General features: G+C 42.9%; 1 protein-coding gene across 1 annotated transcript; it reads right to left on the bottom strand.

The window, feature by feature from the left end:
• Nucleotides 1–2,643: 2,643 nt before the first annotated feature.
• On the bottom strand, nucleotides 2,644–8,131 carry LOC311328914 (HLA class II histocompatibility antigen, DQ beta 1 chain-like; the record flags this gene model as incomplete). Its single annotated transcript, XM_084462812.1, has 5 exons — nucleotides 2,644–2,781; nucleotides 2,874–2,900; nucleotides 3,236–3,352; nucleotides 4,154–4,435; nucleotides 8,050–8,131. The coding sequence occupies 4 exons, from the start codon at nucleotides 8,129–8,131 to the stop codon at nucleotides 2,875–2,877; spliced, it is 507 nt and encodes a 168-aa protein (XP_084318938.1). The 3' UTR covers nucleotides 2,644–2,781; nucleotide 2,874.
• Nucleotides 8,132–17,011: the final 8,880 nt, after the last annotated feature.

Genomic DNA, 17,011 nt, shown 5'->3' with positions numbered 1-17,011 from the left:
AAAGAGTGGAGAGAGAGGCCAGGAGAAAAGAGTGGAGAGAGAGGCCAAGAGAAAAGAGTGGAGAGAGAGGCCAGGAGAAAAGAGTGGAGAGAGAGGCCAGGAGAAAAGAGTGGAGAGAGAGGCCAGGAGAAAAGAGTGGAGAGAGAGGCCAGGAGAAAAGGCAGCAGACTGGGAGCCCATAAGCATTTTTCCCACAAGAAAGGTGAGAGTAGCTGTGTTGTTAAGACGGTATTATATTATATGATTATATATATATATATGTTAGAAAGGTGAGAGTAGCTGTGTTGTTAAGACGGTATTATATTATATGATTATATATATATGTTAGAAAGGTGAGAGTAGCTGTGTTGTTAAGACGGTATTATATTATATTATTATATATATATGTTAGAAAGGTGAGAGTAGCTGTGTTGTTAAGACGGTATTATATTATATTATTATATATATATGTTAGAAAGGTGAGAGTAGCTGTGTTGTTAAGACGGTATTATATTATATTATTATATATATATGTTAGAAAGGTGAGAGTAGCTGTGTTGTTAAGACGGTATTATATTATATTATTATATATATATGTTAGAAAGGTGAGAGTAGCTGTGTTGTTAGACGGTCGGTCAGTTGCCCGCGGTCTCACATTCACCATGACAACGAGAGCCGTTAGCCTAGTGTGTTAGAACGTGCTAAGCTAGGTAGCTAACGTTAGCTAGTAAACTTATGTTCGGTAACAACTCGATCTGGTTAGCTAGCTGCTAGATAACGTTAGCTACCATAAACTAGACAGCTACTACAGTTCTAGTACGCTAGCTTTCACTAGCCAGCCTCAACCACTGCACTGTTCTAGTGAGGTGGCTACTGTTAGCTAGCTTGCCAGCTGGCACACTTGCAAATACTTCCTGTCCAAATAAATGCATAAAAATCCAGTAGCAGCAGCCAGGACACATGTTTCCATTCTCATGAATGCTTAAATTATAATGTGCTATGCTAGCTAGCCGGTCCTGTTGACATGTCTTTTTAAAACCTTTATGTGCTGCTACTCACAGAATCAGCTGTGGCCCCTCTGATCTAGACACCCACCCCCGGCCCCCAGAAGATGCTTTAGATGGTGAGTGAGTGACAGGTAGACACTGGTTGGCTATTAAACTTATTACTAAACTACTGTACTGCTATGAATAGCAAAATGTAGCTTTAAGTTAACCCAGGTTAAGATAGCCTACATATGAAACAGTTACATTACATAAAGAAATTCATGGTTAATAAATACATAAATTGTGTTAAGTTAATTCATGATTTCTTTTTAATACATTTATGTCCTGCTACTCACAGAATCAGCTGTGGCCTCGTCTGACCTAGACACCCACCCCCAGCCCCCAAAAGATGCTTTAGACGGTGAGTGAGTGAGGTAGACACTGGTTGGCGGGTTAAACTTATTACTGAACTACTGTACTGAATAGCAACATGTAGATGTAATCCAGGTTAAGATAGCCTACGTATGAAACAGTTACATTACATAAATAAATAAATAAATAAATAGTGTTGTTAATTCATAGAAATTCATATAGCGTTGATTTCAGTTTCAATGCTGATTTGTTCAGTTATTTTTTGTTATTTTAGAGAGGGTATTTGCTCTTGAAATAAGAGAGGTTATTAGCTAATCAACAGCCGCCTAGCCAGCTTCCTGTAAACTCTACAGTGCTACATAGATTTATTCCCAAGTCTTAAGAAGACACTGTTCTGGTCTTACTGTCTACAGAGCCAGGTCCTAGCCAGTTAGAAACAGAGAGTGAAGGGAGTGAAGAGGCTTATAGTAGTTCCAGTCATGAAACTGCTACAGACAGAGACAGTCCAAGCACAGGAAGAACACAAGTAAATGTCTATGGAGAGGTTAATTGGAAAAAGAACATAGAGAAACAGAAAAATAATTACTAAATTATACATAATAATATATATATTTTTTTTTTAAAGGGGTCGAAAAAAGTGGTGACGAAAAGTCGGAGGGGTAGGGGCCCACACCAATATTCTTTAAGGGGGCCCAGAATTCCTAGCAACGGCCCTGCAGACCAGTCTCATAGAGAGACCAATCAACAAGATCTGTCTGCTGGTTCAGACACAGACCAGTCTCATAGAGAGACCAATCAACAAGATCTGTCTGCTGGTTCAGACACAGACCAGTCTCATAGAGAGACCAATCAACAAGATCTGTCTGCTGGTTCCTGCCAGCCAGTGAAGACCCACACTCACACACCCTCACGTAGAACGTGACAGAACATTTTTTGTTTGATAGCTCCTAGTTTTGGAATATTATTATTTACGCTTTTTGCCAATAATAATAGGGGCCGGTATGTAGGAGCAGTTTTGTGTTTTTTGATATGATGTGATGACGTCACTACCAGGCGTTCACATAATAAGGTAGAGGCACAGCTGTGCAGACAGGAACGCTGAGCTGATATAGGTTTTCAACCGCAAGCAACGTAGGATATACCGCTATAATGCAAGAACATTTTCTTTTATCTTTGAGAGATCTAATTATGCTTTTTGACCTCAGTTATGACTGACCTTTTTTGGACTATTGACTATGATTAAGCCCGACACATTCATTCACAAATCCAGATCTTCAAACAAGCAACAAGCAATCAAGTAAGTGGCAGCGCGTCAACCTTCTTTAAGCGTCCATTGAATTAGGCTTATTTGTTGTTGAAAGCTGTGACACTGAGATTTCTGGTTAGAAGGAAGCTCTAATATCAGGTCTAGTTCAGCAGTGGATTCAGAAACAGACCTGCAAACCTGAGAAGATAAAAGAAAACCGTTACAATGACCATCAGGCACAGTCAGTTGTAGTAGTTGGTGAAACTTTTCTGTGACAAGAGGAGTCTCACCTTAGCTAGCAGGCACCAGCATCCGCCCTGGGAAATAAACACAGAGAGGGTGAAGAGACAGAGGTGACAGAATCACTATGTGATATTTCAACAAATAAATCAACATTGCTGCCACCATCCACTGAACACAGGAGCAGTATTCTTGAAAAATACATCTCTCAATGTATAAGTGAATCTTTCTTACATCATGATTATTTTATAGTGTGTTGCGTACATAACACACAGATGACTGTGAAGACTGGATGACTATGAAGACTGTACATGTTCTCTACACACAGATGACTATGAAGACTGTACATGTTCTCTACACACAGATGACTATGAAGACTGTACATGTTCTCTACACACAGCTGATGACTCACCATTGGATTTCTTCTTCTGGTAGTAGATGAGTCCAGCCAGTGCAAAGACCAGTCCCAGCACCAGCCCAGACGCCCCGATGGCGATCTTATTCCTCTCAGACTCAGGCAGGGACGGGTCTGTCAAGGAGAAATGACCCTTCTGTTAGCATGTGATGACACTGTAGCTGTCCTGTATGTAGCTTCTGACAGACCACCATCTATCATACGCTAGCACACACAGTCACAGTCAGGGTCATTCAGGTACCCAGCCACAACACAGCACTCGTACCCTGCTCACCTGAACTCACCCCAGCACACCATGACAACACCCTAACAACAGCTGAGCAGTGAACTCACCCACCATGACAACACCCTAACAACAGCTGAGCAGTGAACTCACCCTAGTACACCATGACAACACCCTAACAACAGCTGAGCAGTGAACTCACCCTAGTACACCATGACAACACCCTAACAACAGCTGAACAGTGAACTCACCCTAGTACACCATGACAGCACCCTAACAACAGCTGAGCAGTGAACTCACCCTAGTACACCATGACAACACCCTAACAACAGCTGAGCAGTGAACTCACCCTAGTACACCATGACAACACCCTAACAACAGCTGAGCAGTGAACTCACCCTAGTACACCATGACAACACCCTAACAACAGCTGAGCAGTGAACTCACCCTAGTACACCATGACAACACCCTAACAACAGCTGGACACTGAGCTCACCCTAGTACACCATGACAACACCCTAACAACAGCTGAGCAGTGAACTCACCCTAGTACACCATGACAACACCCTAACAACAGCTGAGCAGTGAACTCACCCTAGTACACCATGACAACACCCTAACAACAGCTGGACACTGAGCTCACCCTAGTACACCATGACAACACCCTAACAACAGCTGAGCAGTGAACTCACCCCAGTCCTTCACGAGGGGTCTGTCCAGGCTGGCGTGCTCCACCATGCAGGAGATCTTCTCCCCGGATCTGGGCGTGTACTCCAGTTGGGAGTGGAACTGGTAGTACCAGTCACCGTTGACCGACTCCTCAGTGGAGATCACGTCTGAGGTCACTTCCTGTCCATCCCTCTTCCAGGTCACTCTGATCTTTTTGGGGTAGAAGTCATAGGCGCTGCACACCAGCATGGCAGGGTGTCTGCCACTAGAGGGGGTCACTGAGAGAAGTTTGACAGAGGGCTCCACTGATAGTGGAGGAAAAACAGCAACACATTAGTTCATATCACACTATCATTCATATCATATTGATCAGGGTTCTGTTCTCTATTAATTAAGGATCAACTTGACCTAAAAATGAGATGAACACTGTGGACTGTGATTATTGGTCTTTAATATGTCTACTCTATTATTGGTCTTTAATATGTCTACTCTATTATTGGTCTTTAATATGTCTACTCTATTATTGGTCTTCAATATGTCTACTCTATTATTGATCTTTAATATGTCTACTCTATTATTGGTCTTTAATATGTCTACTCTATTATTGATCTTTAATATGTCTACTCTATTATTGGTCTTTAATATGTCTACTCTATTATTGGTCTTTAATATGTTTACTCTATTATTGGTCTTAAATATGTCTACTCTATTATTGGTCTTTAATTTGTCTACTCTATTTTTGGTCTTTAATATGTCTACTCTATTATTGATATTTAATGTCTACTCTATTATTGATCTTTAATATAAGTGTGTAGATTCATCATGTTTGTTTCTAGATCTCTCTTAGTCCCAGAGGTGACCAGTAATGCAGTCCACCAGGGGCCTCATTTATCAAAGAGCGTGTAAATTCAGGTGTAAAAGAGGGCGTCCCACGAAAACGAGGAAAATGCGAAAAGTAGCGTACGACGAGAATATTTACACGCTTTTCGGATCTATCAAAAATGTCGGACACGCTGCTGCGCCAAATTCACCACAGAAAATCCGACGGTGGCGTAGAAGAGAGCGTACGCGCACGCGCCCCGTGTTCCGCCCTCGCCACGCCCAAATCCAACCATATATGGTCAAAACTATGACAGCGCACAACGTGGATACCCGGAAGGAACCGACATAATATAGCGTGGAGCATAGGAAAGACAAAGACGTTTATGGAAAAACGCGGAAAGAAGAGAAACTTTTCGGAGACGGAGGTGCATGTGCTTGTTGGTGAGGTCCACGCGAGGAAAGAAAATCATCTTCGGAAGGTAAGCTATTTGTCGAGCCTACATTTGTCTGATTGCTCCTACAGTTTAGGTAGCCTACTGTACGTTTCGTGCATCCTGTATGTGGCGTAGGCTACACGGACATGCTGTATTATGTGGCTGTGAGGAAAGCAAACATTCCACACATTCTGTGGTAGGCTATGATTGATTTAGGACCAAAAACAGGGAACGATAACACAGATGACCACTTCATAATGTTAGACCACATTAAACATTTTCCCCTCTGGGAAATTAAGACTCTCATCTAAATCACCCGGTAAATCACACTTAAGCATTTATTTGGCTGCCAACAGAAAAACATATCAATGAATATGGCTACACAATACATGTTTAATGCATAATCAAGTTAACAGACAAACTCAAAGAAAATGACTGAAATTGTTTCTCCAGACTCTGACGTGGGGTGGGACTCAGAGGAGGGGGAGTCTGCAGTGGTCCTTGACCTGACGGTCGTGCCCCCGCCGGTTGCAGCCTCCACCTCCAGCGCCACGACCTCCAGTGCCTCCACCTCCAGCGCGCCGGCCTCCACCTCCAGTGCCATCTCCAGCGCCTCCGTCTCCGTCTCCACCGCCCACGCCTCCACCTCCGGCTGCCAGCGTCCCTGCCTCAAGGGTCCCTGAGGGCTGGGCTTCCTCTCAGACGCTGTGCTAGAGGCTCATGACCCTAGAGGCCCAGAGGGACATGGCAGAAGGGATTGGGGCAGTTGTGGGGCAGTTGTGCAGCAGTTGGTGGAGGTCACCACATTACACCACCAGAGCCAACAGGACATCCTCACTGCACTTCATTCCCTCACACATGCTGTCACGGACCTCACACTGTCACTCACTACCACACTCACGGACCTCACACAGTCACTCACTACCACACTCAAGGACCTCACACAGTCACTCACTACCACACTCACGGACCTCACACATTCACTCACAAACGCACTCACACAGTCACCCACCAACAGACAATAAAATGGTAGAAATGTGAACCTTACTTGTTTGTGTCTTCATAGCTGGCGCATGACCTCAGTGTGGGCCCTTTGGCCCCGCTGGTAAACCTCATGACGGGGAGGGGGCTGAGGGCTTGGGTCCTCATTTTGTGGTGGGGTCTTGACTGGTTCTCATTCTTATCAGCTTTGAATATACATCTTGGCAAACATAACAGAATGATGTACAAGGAGGGGACAGATACCTAGTGAAAGTACTATTGGTTGCTAGTAAAAAGACAATAATGAGGGCTTGGTATAAGGTGGAACCCCCAACCAAGGAGCAGTGGTGGGTGTTGTGGAGGAGATTTATGAGATTTATTTATGCATTGAGGATGCAGGAAGGAAAGTTTGAAGGGAGATGGGAAAAATGGATGGATTATAGAAGGAAGTGTGATGATACCACTAATATTAAAATTGTCATATTTGAGTAAGAAAAAAAAGCTGCATGGATGGAAGTACCCATAAGCTGTTATTGTAAGTTTTTATGTTTTATTGTATTGTCGTTGTATGGATGGAAAATGCTAATAAAGATTAAAGTAAATAAGACAAAGAATATGTATCTTGGCTATGCACACACCAACAAGCCAGCCGTCACGCAGCGCCTGCCTCCAGTCTAGCCCCTACCCTGCTGTGCGCCAGGATGGATGAGTCATGCGTGGAGCCAGGACACCGTGCCACTACACTTGTGATGAGCATGTCACATATGATTTGGGTATTTATAGTGTGCACATTTTAGCGATTCACATAGACGTATTCATTCACTGATGGTGCCCTTATGTGGGTGCAGTCGCCATCGCCGTCACCTCTTTGGAGTTCTATCGGCCAGTAGGCCGAGTAGCGCCGGATTCATTTAGGCTCGCATTACGCACAGGAGGACTGTCATTTATATGCTTACCAAACAGCCAACAGGTCCACATGATCACATATTAATGACAATCTAATTGGTCAATTATTGCCGTTTGATGGAGTGCCTGCATTAAGTGTGTGACATATAGCGCGGAAAGGTTTGGGACAGCGCATAGGTTCAGTTTGGGGAACAAATCCATATCGGACCATGAATGAGCCGGTTAGAGGACACGTCTAATCTTGCATTGCGATATATGTTTGTGCTGAATTGGCCTAGTAGCCTACATGATTGTGCGTTCATGAACTGTCGCTCTTATTCTCTCCGTCAAACATAGTAATTCACCGACGCACCACCTGCGTCGCCAGTTCCCCCTGTGTTCAAAAAGGGCGTAGAACACCGTGTAAATCGGTAGGACAACTTGAGAGGTGTCGTACAAAAGCGCGGAGAAAGGCGACTAAATTTTCGCCCTTTCGGCTTGATAGATCGCAATGTGGGGGGGGAAATGGCGTACGCCTGAAATCGCGAAAAAGACCGTGTAAAATATGGCGTACCTCAATGATAAATGAGGCCCCAGTTTTGAATGGTGAAAAACAATATCATCCTCCCATCCCACAAGATGAAAACATAATTATTTAATCATCATCAGGTCTATGTTGCTTTATATCCACCAGACAGAAGCTTCATTACAGATTTTGTAGTGAACAGATGAAAGAGGTGTCGTATCATCTGGTGAGTGAGAGATGTGATGTTGTTGTGGTGAGGAGGGCAGCTCACCTGTCTTCTCCAGTACGGCAGAGAGGTAGATCTCAGCGCGGGGCTTGCAGACACCCTCCAGCTGCGCTCGCCAATGAGCCATGAAAGCAGGATCATCATTCCAGATCTTAGCATTATGCAGACCAAGCTCAGTGTATCCCTCAAACCTGCCCTTAGTGCTGTTGAACCTGATGAACTCAATCTTATTATAAATATGAGAGTTTATGTACTCATGCGGTTGCTCTGTAGAGTATAAGCAGTGTTGCACCATGTAGTACTCATATCCACCTGAAATATTGAAGAACAAATTATGCATGATCAAAGTTTTCATCTGAATTCATTACACACTTTATTTCCTCATAATTCATGATAATCATGTCAAAGAACAATTCAGAAACATTCAATACAAATGTTATATGAAACAATATTCAACAAGAAGATCACTGTCATTAGTTCATTGATGGAAAGCTAATTATACCTGGTAATACCATAGACTTTATACAGACTGTATTATACAGACTCACGGTGTGTAGTTTATGATAATGTAGCCTACCTGCTTTTTGCGTGGACAGAACCACAGCCATGCAAATGGAAAACACAGTTGACAAGGACATGTTCCTCCAGCGTTCAACTTCTCAACTAGATGAAAGAGAGCAGAGCACTCAGATAATAAACTGACTCTTAACCAAACCAACCAATCTCTGCTTCAGAAAAACACATGTCACATGTTGCTAGGCAGAGGTCAAACATTGTACGTTCATTATTACTGTATGGTCGGTCACTAACAGTTCATTCTCAATCAGAACACAGTCATTTACATAAATACAGCATTGTTTTTAAACATTGACAAACATTTAATTCAGTTTTACTTTGTATTGAGTTAGAGCGTTGTTTACTCATCATGTTTGGCTCTTCAGGCTGTCACACTCAGTTCTCCTAAATTCAGCCATGCCAACCATATTGACAGTGTTACAGCAACAGACAGACATATCTCTTTATAGTGCAGCACAAGGAATAGCACAGGTATCAACTGACCACTTAAAACTCAATTAACCAGTTAGATCCAAATCAACAATATCCTGAGTAGCCATTTTTGCCAGTCGTGCAAGGTTTCCTCAGCAAAACAAGGTCTGAGCTGATCCGTGCCATGCCTATGCCACAATGTGTGTATCTGCTTATGGACCGTGTGCTTGGGATCAAATGAGATAACGGGAAAATGATTCATGTTTACAATATGGGAGGGACTGATGTCGAAGAGCAAGCTCTGCAAACATTTGCATCTGGAGAAGTGTTTCTGTCTGAAAACTACAAACCTGAGACATTATGATGAAAGACAATGATGTACTGTATTTCCACCATAAATGTTGTATTTATCAAGCAAAGCATGTAATTGTTGTTGATGTCATTTCTTCACAGAGAGGAGAACTGAGAAGACTTGAATTATACACTAAACTGAACATTTCTTTTCTCTCTCTTTTGTCTCTTGTGTAGGACCCTTGGACCAATCAGATGAGTCATTTCCAGCCTCATCATCTGTATCTAGGTAGACGCTCACATGGCTGTTCAGGCTTGTAGTGTAAATGCACAGTGGATGAGAACTTAGCAGGTAACGCAGGGATAGAATACATAGAGTTGGGGTGTCAGAGGCCTCTCACATAAAGGTCTTTATGTAAAAAGAAGATAATGATCATCAGATTGATAGGGAATTGAAAGTGTACAGTACATAACATGAAGCCTATAATGCCATTAGGGAAGTGGCTGATTATATGCTTCAGTTATAGTAGAACTAGATGACTAATGGCTATCATGTAAAAGTGAGAATGCATGACGGAATTATTCAATTAATTTTTTTACATTTTTACATTAATATGATAACTCAAGTACTGACAAAACGCATAATTTAATCAATCTACCCCCTGAAAACAACAACAAAGAAAGATTATGGCTACGTTCCTATCCACTTACATCAACTGTTGGGGTGAGAATCTCACTGATCCTGTATCACAGAAACCAGGCTGTCCAGACAAACCAGTCTGGAGAAGTCCCTAAACATTGAAACCATAAAACTATGGAGCGACTTAAGACAGAAGAATATCTTCAGATTTTTTAGAGCTCCAAAGATTAGAGGAAGGCTTCTATCTATACAACAACTATTCTGGAGGGTATGTGGGCGTATGGAAGCTGATCATGAACATGTATTCTGGAGCTACCAGAAGATGTGTGTCTGTGCGTGCGTGTGTCAGTGTACAGTGTTACAGTATATAAAATATCATTTCCGTGTGTTAAGTTAGCTAGGACCTGTACTGAGGGCATCAAAGGTCAGCCTACACGTTACACAGAACACAATGATACACCCGTATCATTCAGTCAATCATAAATCAATCACATGATACCCCTGCCTCATTCAAAACAGTCAATCATTCAAACAGGTGGCGCAGTACCTAGTACTGTCGCCTCACAGCAGTCATTCAAACAATCAGTCATAAATCAATCAAATGATGTGGCTGTATCATTCAAACAGTCAATCATAAATCAATCAAATGATACAGCAAGCAAACAAACATCTTTATTTGACAATTGGAGAGTAGGACGCGCCTTCCCAGAAAAAATGACTTGTGGAGCTCAACCAAAAATCCTTAAAGGTGGGGTAGGTAGTTTGATGTCAACAAGGCCTCGGATTGGTAATCATTTTCAAAAGAACCCGCCCCTTCCTCCTGTCAATCATGATGTAATCCCTCCCTCCAAACATGACTGGTAGGTGTGACGAGATAGAGACCCTGATTGGTCAATACATTCGGGCGCGGTGCATTCTTTGAATCCAAAATACAGAGGCAGCGGTAAACACGGAGATCCAAGTTTATTCTCAGAGCACTTCTGTTACTGATAGCTGAAAGGATATTATGACAATTTTACCAAATAAAGCCAAAAGCAAACTACCTATCCCACCTTTAAGTCTTTTTTTCTGAATTATTTCTAATGTTTTCCCCCCTGAAAACAACAATGACTGTGGCAAAGTACCTATCCTCTAACCTACAGGAAGTCTTTAAATTCTGGCCATGTGTCCAACCTTCTTTATCAGCCAACCAGCTGTAGGCTAGTTATAGTTTATATTACAGTCATTTGTACAGTCAGTTTAAAACAGTCATCTGCATAACAACAGCCTTCAGGTGCAGGAAACTCTTCATCTGATGGTAATATGCGTACCTGGTCAAACACTACTGTACTTAGAAACCCAACCACCCCCTGAGTGAATGAATAACATTGAACATGTCCAGAAAGAGAGTTGAATTTAAATAAAAACAACATGGCTGTATCTGTCTGTATCTCTTCAAAATGACTGATATTTAGATTTATAAATGTTCATTTCTCTATTCTTCAACCTGGACCATGGTGTGAGTTTCTGTACTGTGTGATGATATGACAGAGGTCTGTTCCATGTTCTGTGGTCTGTCCTGTTCCTCATCTCAGGGCCGGTCAGTGCTGCTACAGCAGGGTGTTTACCTCCAGCTTCCCCTCCACTGAAAGACATGAGGTCTGGAAAGTCCCACAACTCCACTTTCACTTCACTAATCTCTCATCAGCCAATGGCAGATTTTATGTGAGAGTTGTTCTCACCATGTCATCTGTTGCTAGGTGAGGTGATTCTGATCACAGGAGCAGAACAAGTGTGCACTGTGGCTGGGGCATAAGGGGTGGGCAGGAGGATATGTAGCACCTCCTATTGGGCTTAGGGGTCATTACAGCTTAAGTGCACCTCAATGCCCCTCCACCCACTTATCCAGCTCCTATATAGGCAGGAAGACTTTACAGGTAGACAAACAGACAGACACACAGGCAGGCCGGCTGGCAGAGAAAAAGTTTTCACATCCATCACACTGAAGCTAACCTGGAAACAAGCTTCATTCCTTTAGTGTTCGGTTCTGAATTATTCGATGAATTATTTCATTTTTTGTACCCGGAAACCAACCTGTCCAGACAAACCAGTCTGGATAAGTCCCTAAATATAGAAACCATAAAACTATGGAGCGACTTTGGACAGAAGAATATCGTCAGAAATGCTTCAGACTCTTTGCATCACCAGTTACTAAGAGAAGCTGTATATAACTGAGAGCTACATCAACTCCTCCTATTGTGTGTGTGTGTGTGTGTGTGTGTGAGTATACTGTATATGAAATAGAATTTCTGTGTGTTTGTTGAACCAGGACACTTCACCGTACAGGTTAGAGGTCATCAAAGGTCAGCCCACACGTTACACAGGACACAATGATACCCCTGCATCATTCAAACCATCAATCATAAATCTATCAAATAATATCCCTGAATCATTCAAACCGTCAATCATAAATCTATCAAATAATATCCCTGAATCATTCAAACCGTCAATCATAAATCTATCAAATAATATCCCTGAATCATTCAAACCGTCAATCATACTGTAAATGTATCAAATTATATCCCTGCAATATTTAAACAGTCAATCATACATAATTTTCACAGTGTTTCAGAGGTTTTTTCACAGAGTGCTGAACAAAATACTAAACCAAAAGTGAAGCATGCTACACTCCCTGCCTAGCGTCGTTTGTATTAAATGACCGCTTGCCAACATGGTGACCATGGACACCACACAATTAAAAACTGAAGACATGATTATATTGCACACAGAGAAGTCAATCAATCAAAGCTTTATTTGTAAAGCGCATTTCATACCCAGAGGCAACACAATGTGCTTTACAGAGAACAAGGGAGGTGGGCAGACGTCCCACCCCTACATATTCCAGAGGGAAGCAAAAAAACAGTAATCACCCGGGGGCCAGATAAGTGAGCTGTAAAAATTCTTCCCTGACCCCTCTCAACAAGGCGATCGAGCAAGCTCCTGGAGTATGTTTGTCTACCGGCTAAGAACATTAATAAAGCAATAAATTACATTTTCAGAGTAAGAGAGGCTAATAACATCATAGGAGAGACATGGCAAACACTGGTGTATGTCTGTGTGTGCGTGAATGTGCCTGGGCCCAGATAGAGGCAGGGGTCAGGGGTAGGGTCGGGGTAGGAAAAGGATAAGAAGTATAAGTGAAACATGAATGATATGGCTGGACTCTTTACCCAACACCAAAACCAAGGAATGCTGACAAGCAGAGTGTCCAGAGGAGTCAAGCAGCAAAGAGAAAGTACTGTAGAAACCTGAAGCCGACCTAAAACAACATATTTGTACCTATATAACAACTGGAGGTGTTTTTGGCCCCACATTGAAAATGAATGTATAAAGACACAGACTGTCAAGTCGTTCTCATAGAAAACTCATGTCAGCCCCAAGGCAATGAATTGTTTAATCATTATACAACGGTTAGTTCTGGTTCTTGATTCTAATTGGCTGGAAGCCGTGTTAAAATTAAGCAATAAACCACGAGAGGCCATGTGTTATAGTGATTTTATAACAGCTAGTTGGTGTTGTCCGCTTCGCGTCGTGCCTAACAACGCCCCCTAGCTGTTATATGATCACTACACAACCTCTCATGGTTTATTGCTTAATTTTAACTTTAATTTTAATTTTAATTTTGACTTTAGGGAAGTGGAAATGTTTTTGTTGTTGTTTCATGTTTATGAGATGTTATTTTACATACAAGAGTATATCTATACCAGTGGTCAAAAAAGTCTCCGACGTACTTCAGGCGAGACACGGATGTCAACGCCGGGCTAATCGGCAGAGGCCAATCAGTCACACCCCGTATGACGCAAACCACCAGCTGACTGTCAGCTGTCATAGCATTGGTTCAGCTCGCTAGAGCGCATGTATTTAAGCTGTCAAACCACGTCATTGCTCACTCTTGCCATTACATCTCCGAAGGGCCATCCAGCCGTCCCTCCGGTCACCATGGAGGCAGAGACACTAGGCTGTATTTACTTCGGACTCCACGAATCGCTGACCCGTGGAGGCCAGGGACTATAATGTACAGCAGTCCTCCTGTGGCGCTCTTTGACGGTCTTAGTGGGCTGAGTTACCTCCGAGCGTCTTCCCGATCGCGGCCCACTCTGATCGTCATAGAGGCAGGGGGCTAGATGCCGTTCCCTCTTCCGGCCCGGCACTCTGGGCCAAGCGGCCAAGAGGGGGGGAACATCTAGATTGCCGCTTTCCACATGCGTGGAAGGCAGGGGGCCCCCGAACAGATCACACCGCCAAAAAAAATATGCGTAAAAAATGTACAGTAGGACCCCACTTATCCGAACCCAACGGGATCGAAGGTCGTTCGTATCTCTGAAATGTCCGGATGACTGAAACATGTTAAAATGCACCAAATTCAATAAGTGGTACTTGTTTCATATAGACTCATAATACACCGATAAATACCGTTAATTACTTGTGAAAATGCATCAAAATTGCAATCAAATAGACAACTAAACTCATACAGCCTAGCCTATAATAGGCCTACAGTATAGCCTAGAATAAAATAAACGAATTTCCACTTGAGTGCATGCTTTGACCAAATACAGTACTTTATTCTCAAATGAGGCGTACGCTGCATCGATAGGCTACTGTATTCGCAGAACAAAATGTTATAGCCTAAAAGCAACCCAACATTAGAACAATTAGAGCAAATGATAATAAATAAATAAATAAAATGAAATGACAGACAGGTTGTCGTGTCTAGGCTATTGCAGCCTAAACAACCGATGTAGGCTAACGTGACCTAGGCTGTAGCCTATTATTTAACAAATACAGTAGGCCTAGTAGGCTAATCTACATGCTTACAACACGTCTGTGTTCCTGAAGTCCATTAACTGGGAACGAAAAATGACTCGATGCTCCTCTGCTTCAGGTTGCTGACGCGCTTACTGGCTACCAAGGAATGCAGCTCTCGCGCAGCAGACTCGTTTGCGTTTTGCGCTCGACATTAAAGTAACAAAGAAATTAAACGTGACAGTAGGCTACAGCCTACAGGCAACATGTAGGTCTACATACAGTTCTGTTTTTATTCACAGTAGGGTACAGTACTGTCATGAAAATCCCACCAGTAACCAGATAGCAGGCTAAAAAAAACACTTTTTTTAACGTTTTTAAGCGTTTTACTGTCCGGTAGACCGGGAGGTTCGGATCTCTGAAGTTCGGATGAGTGGGGTCCTACTGTATATGCAGTATATATTATTGCATGCTAATAAATGGGTCAATTTTGACTTAAGTGATCTCGACTGAAGTAATTTTATGGTATGTATTTACTGTATTCACTGAGTGTTATTTTTTGTGACATTTATGAATATTTTCACATCATTTCACTGATGGCCAGCTGTCATGATCACTTTGAGCCACTATTAGAAACATGCTCAACATTTTTTTAAAAGCCAGTCGGTCCTATTGTAATACTTTTTATTTTTATTTTGTATAATATAAAGCCAATTATTTATTTTACTCACAATGACTTTATGTTATAGTGTTTTGCAATTCATGTAGTACATTTAGTAATCTGTCTTTTTTGGGATTTTGAATGGCCATGTTGTGGTTCTCTCTGGGCATTCATGGTTGAATTCAACACTAGAGAGAAAGAGAGAGAGGAAGAGAAAGAGGTTTATATATAATCTGTTTGTGTGAGTGAATGAATGAATGAATGAATGAATAGTTCATTCATGGCGAGGCAGACACCTTCTCATGGTCAGTAGCTGCGATTAACCACCGTAAGCGAAGCAAAGTGCCAACAGCCTGGCCCTGTTGTACGATCCCAAGGGCTCAGCCAGCTTTGTCTCAGGTTGCTGGAAAACTGGGACCAATCCTGACTTGGCATTCGTGAGCGTCGGCGTTGATAACCGGCTCCCTGATAGACGCGTGCTAGGAAAGTTCCTGTGGTCCCAACATCGACCATCGTTGATAACCATGCCTAAACTGGTGGACCTCGTCCCGAGCGAACCGGTGACGCGATGGAACTTCTGAAAGGCCAACTGGAAACGCTACCGCCTCCTTACCCATAGATCCACAAGGTGCCTCCCACCTAACACCAACAACGTGGACGAGGCGTACCGGGAACTCTGCAGCATACTGGTGAAAGAGGCCAAGAATCCATCCCACGCGGACGTCGCAATAGTTACAAACCGTGTTGGGATAAGGAGCGTGAGAGTCTCTACTGTGCCTTCCTCCGGGCCCCCCCAGGAGCTGAGTCAGACAGACTTGCCTCAGCCCTGCTGTCTAGACTCAGCCGAAGGAGACAAGAGCGCTGGGAGGAGGCCATTAACTCCATCGACTTCTCACACTCCAGCCGCAAGGCATGGAGCATCCTTAACAACCTCACTGGCAGGTCCAGACACTCCCCCCATCACTGCCCCATCTTTGCAAACAAAATCCCTTCACAATTTGTGAAAAGTGGGACACCTGAGGGCAAAGACCGCGGATCGTCACGTCTCGTGGCTAAAGAAGTGTCTGACCTCTGGAAGGACACAACTCCTAGCGGTGGTAACAGTGATTCTTGCACTTTGCCTTCAGCACTAGACTATGCTCTTAGTCACTTGTTTGTTTTAGAAAGAAGATGCACTTGTGAGTTCTGGCAAGTAGTAGTACATTGGCTCTTCCTACGTTAAATGCAATTATTGTAAGTCGCTTTGGATAAAAGCGTCTGCTAAATGACTGTAATGTAATGTAATGTAATGTAACATCTCTGGTGAATTCACACCAGAGGAGTTTGCTGCTGCCCTCCAGCATGTAAGGCCAGGGAAAGCCCCAGGGCCTGATTCTATCTGCCCGGAGCTTATACTCCATGCTGCGCCTTTCTTGAAGTCCTGGTTAAGAGCGTTCCTCAGACCATAGAGACCATAGACCATAGAGACTATAGACACTATAGACCATATATACTATAGACACTAAAGACCACAGAGACTATAGACACAATAGACACTATAGACCACAGAGACTATAGACACTATAGACACTATAGACCACAGAGACTATAAACACTATAGACACTATAGACACTATAGACACTATAGACACTATAGACTATAGACA

The sequence above is a fragment of the Borostomias antarcticus genome, assembly GCF_949987555.1.
Source record: "Borostomias antarcticus genome assembly, contig: scaffold_143, whole genome shotgun sequence".
NCBI classification, from domain to species: Eukaryota; Metazoa; Chordata; class Actinopteri; order Stomiiformes; family Stomiidae; genus Borostomias; species Borostomias antarcticus.
Note: the sequence above shows the minus strand (reverse complement) of the source record. Positions and strands in the feature narration are given on the sequence as shown.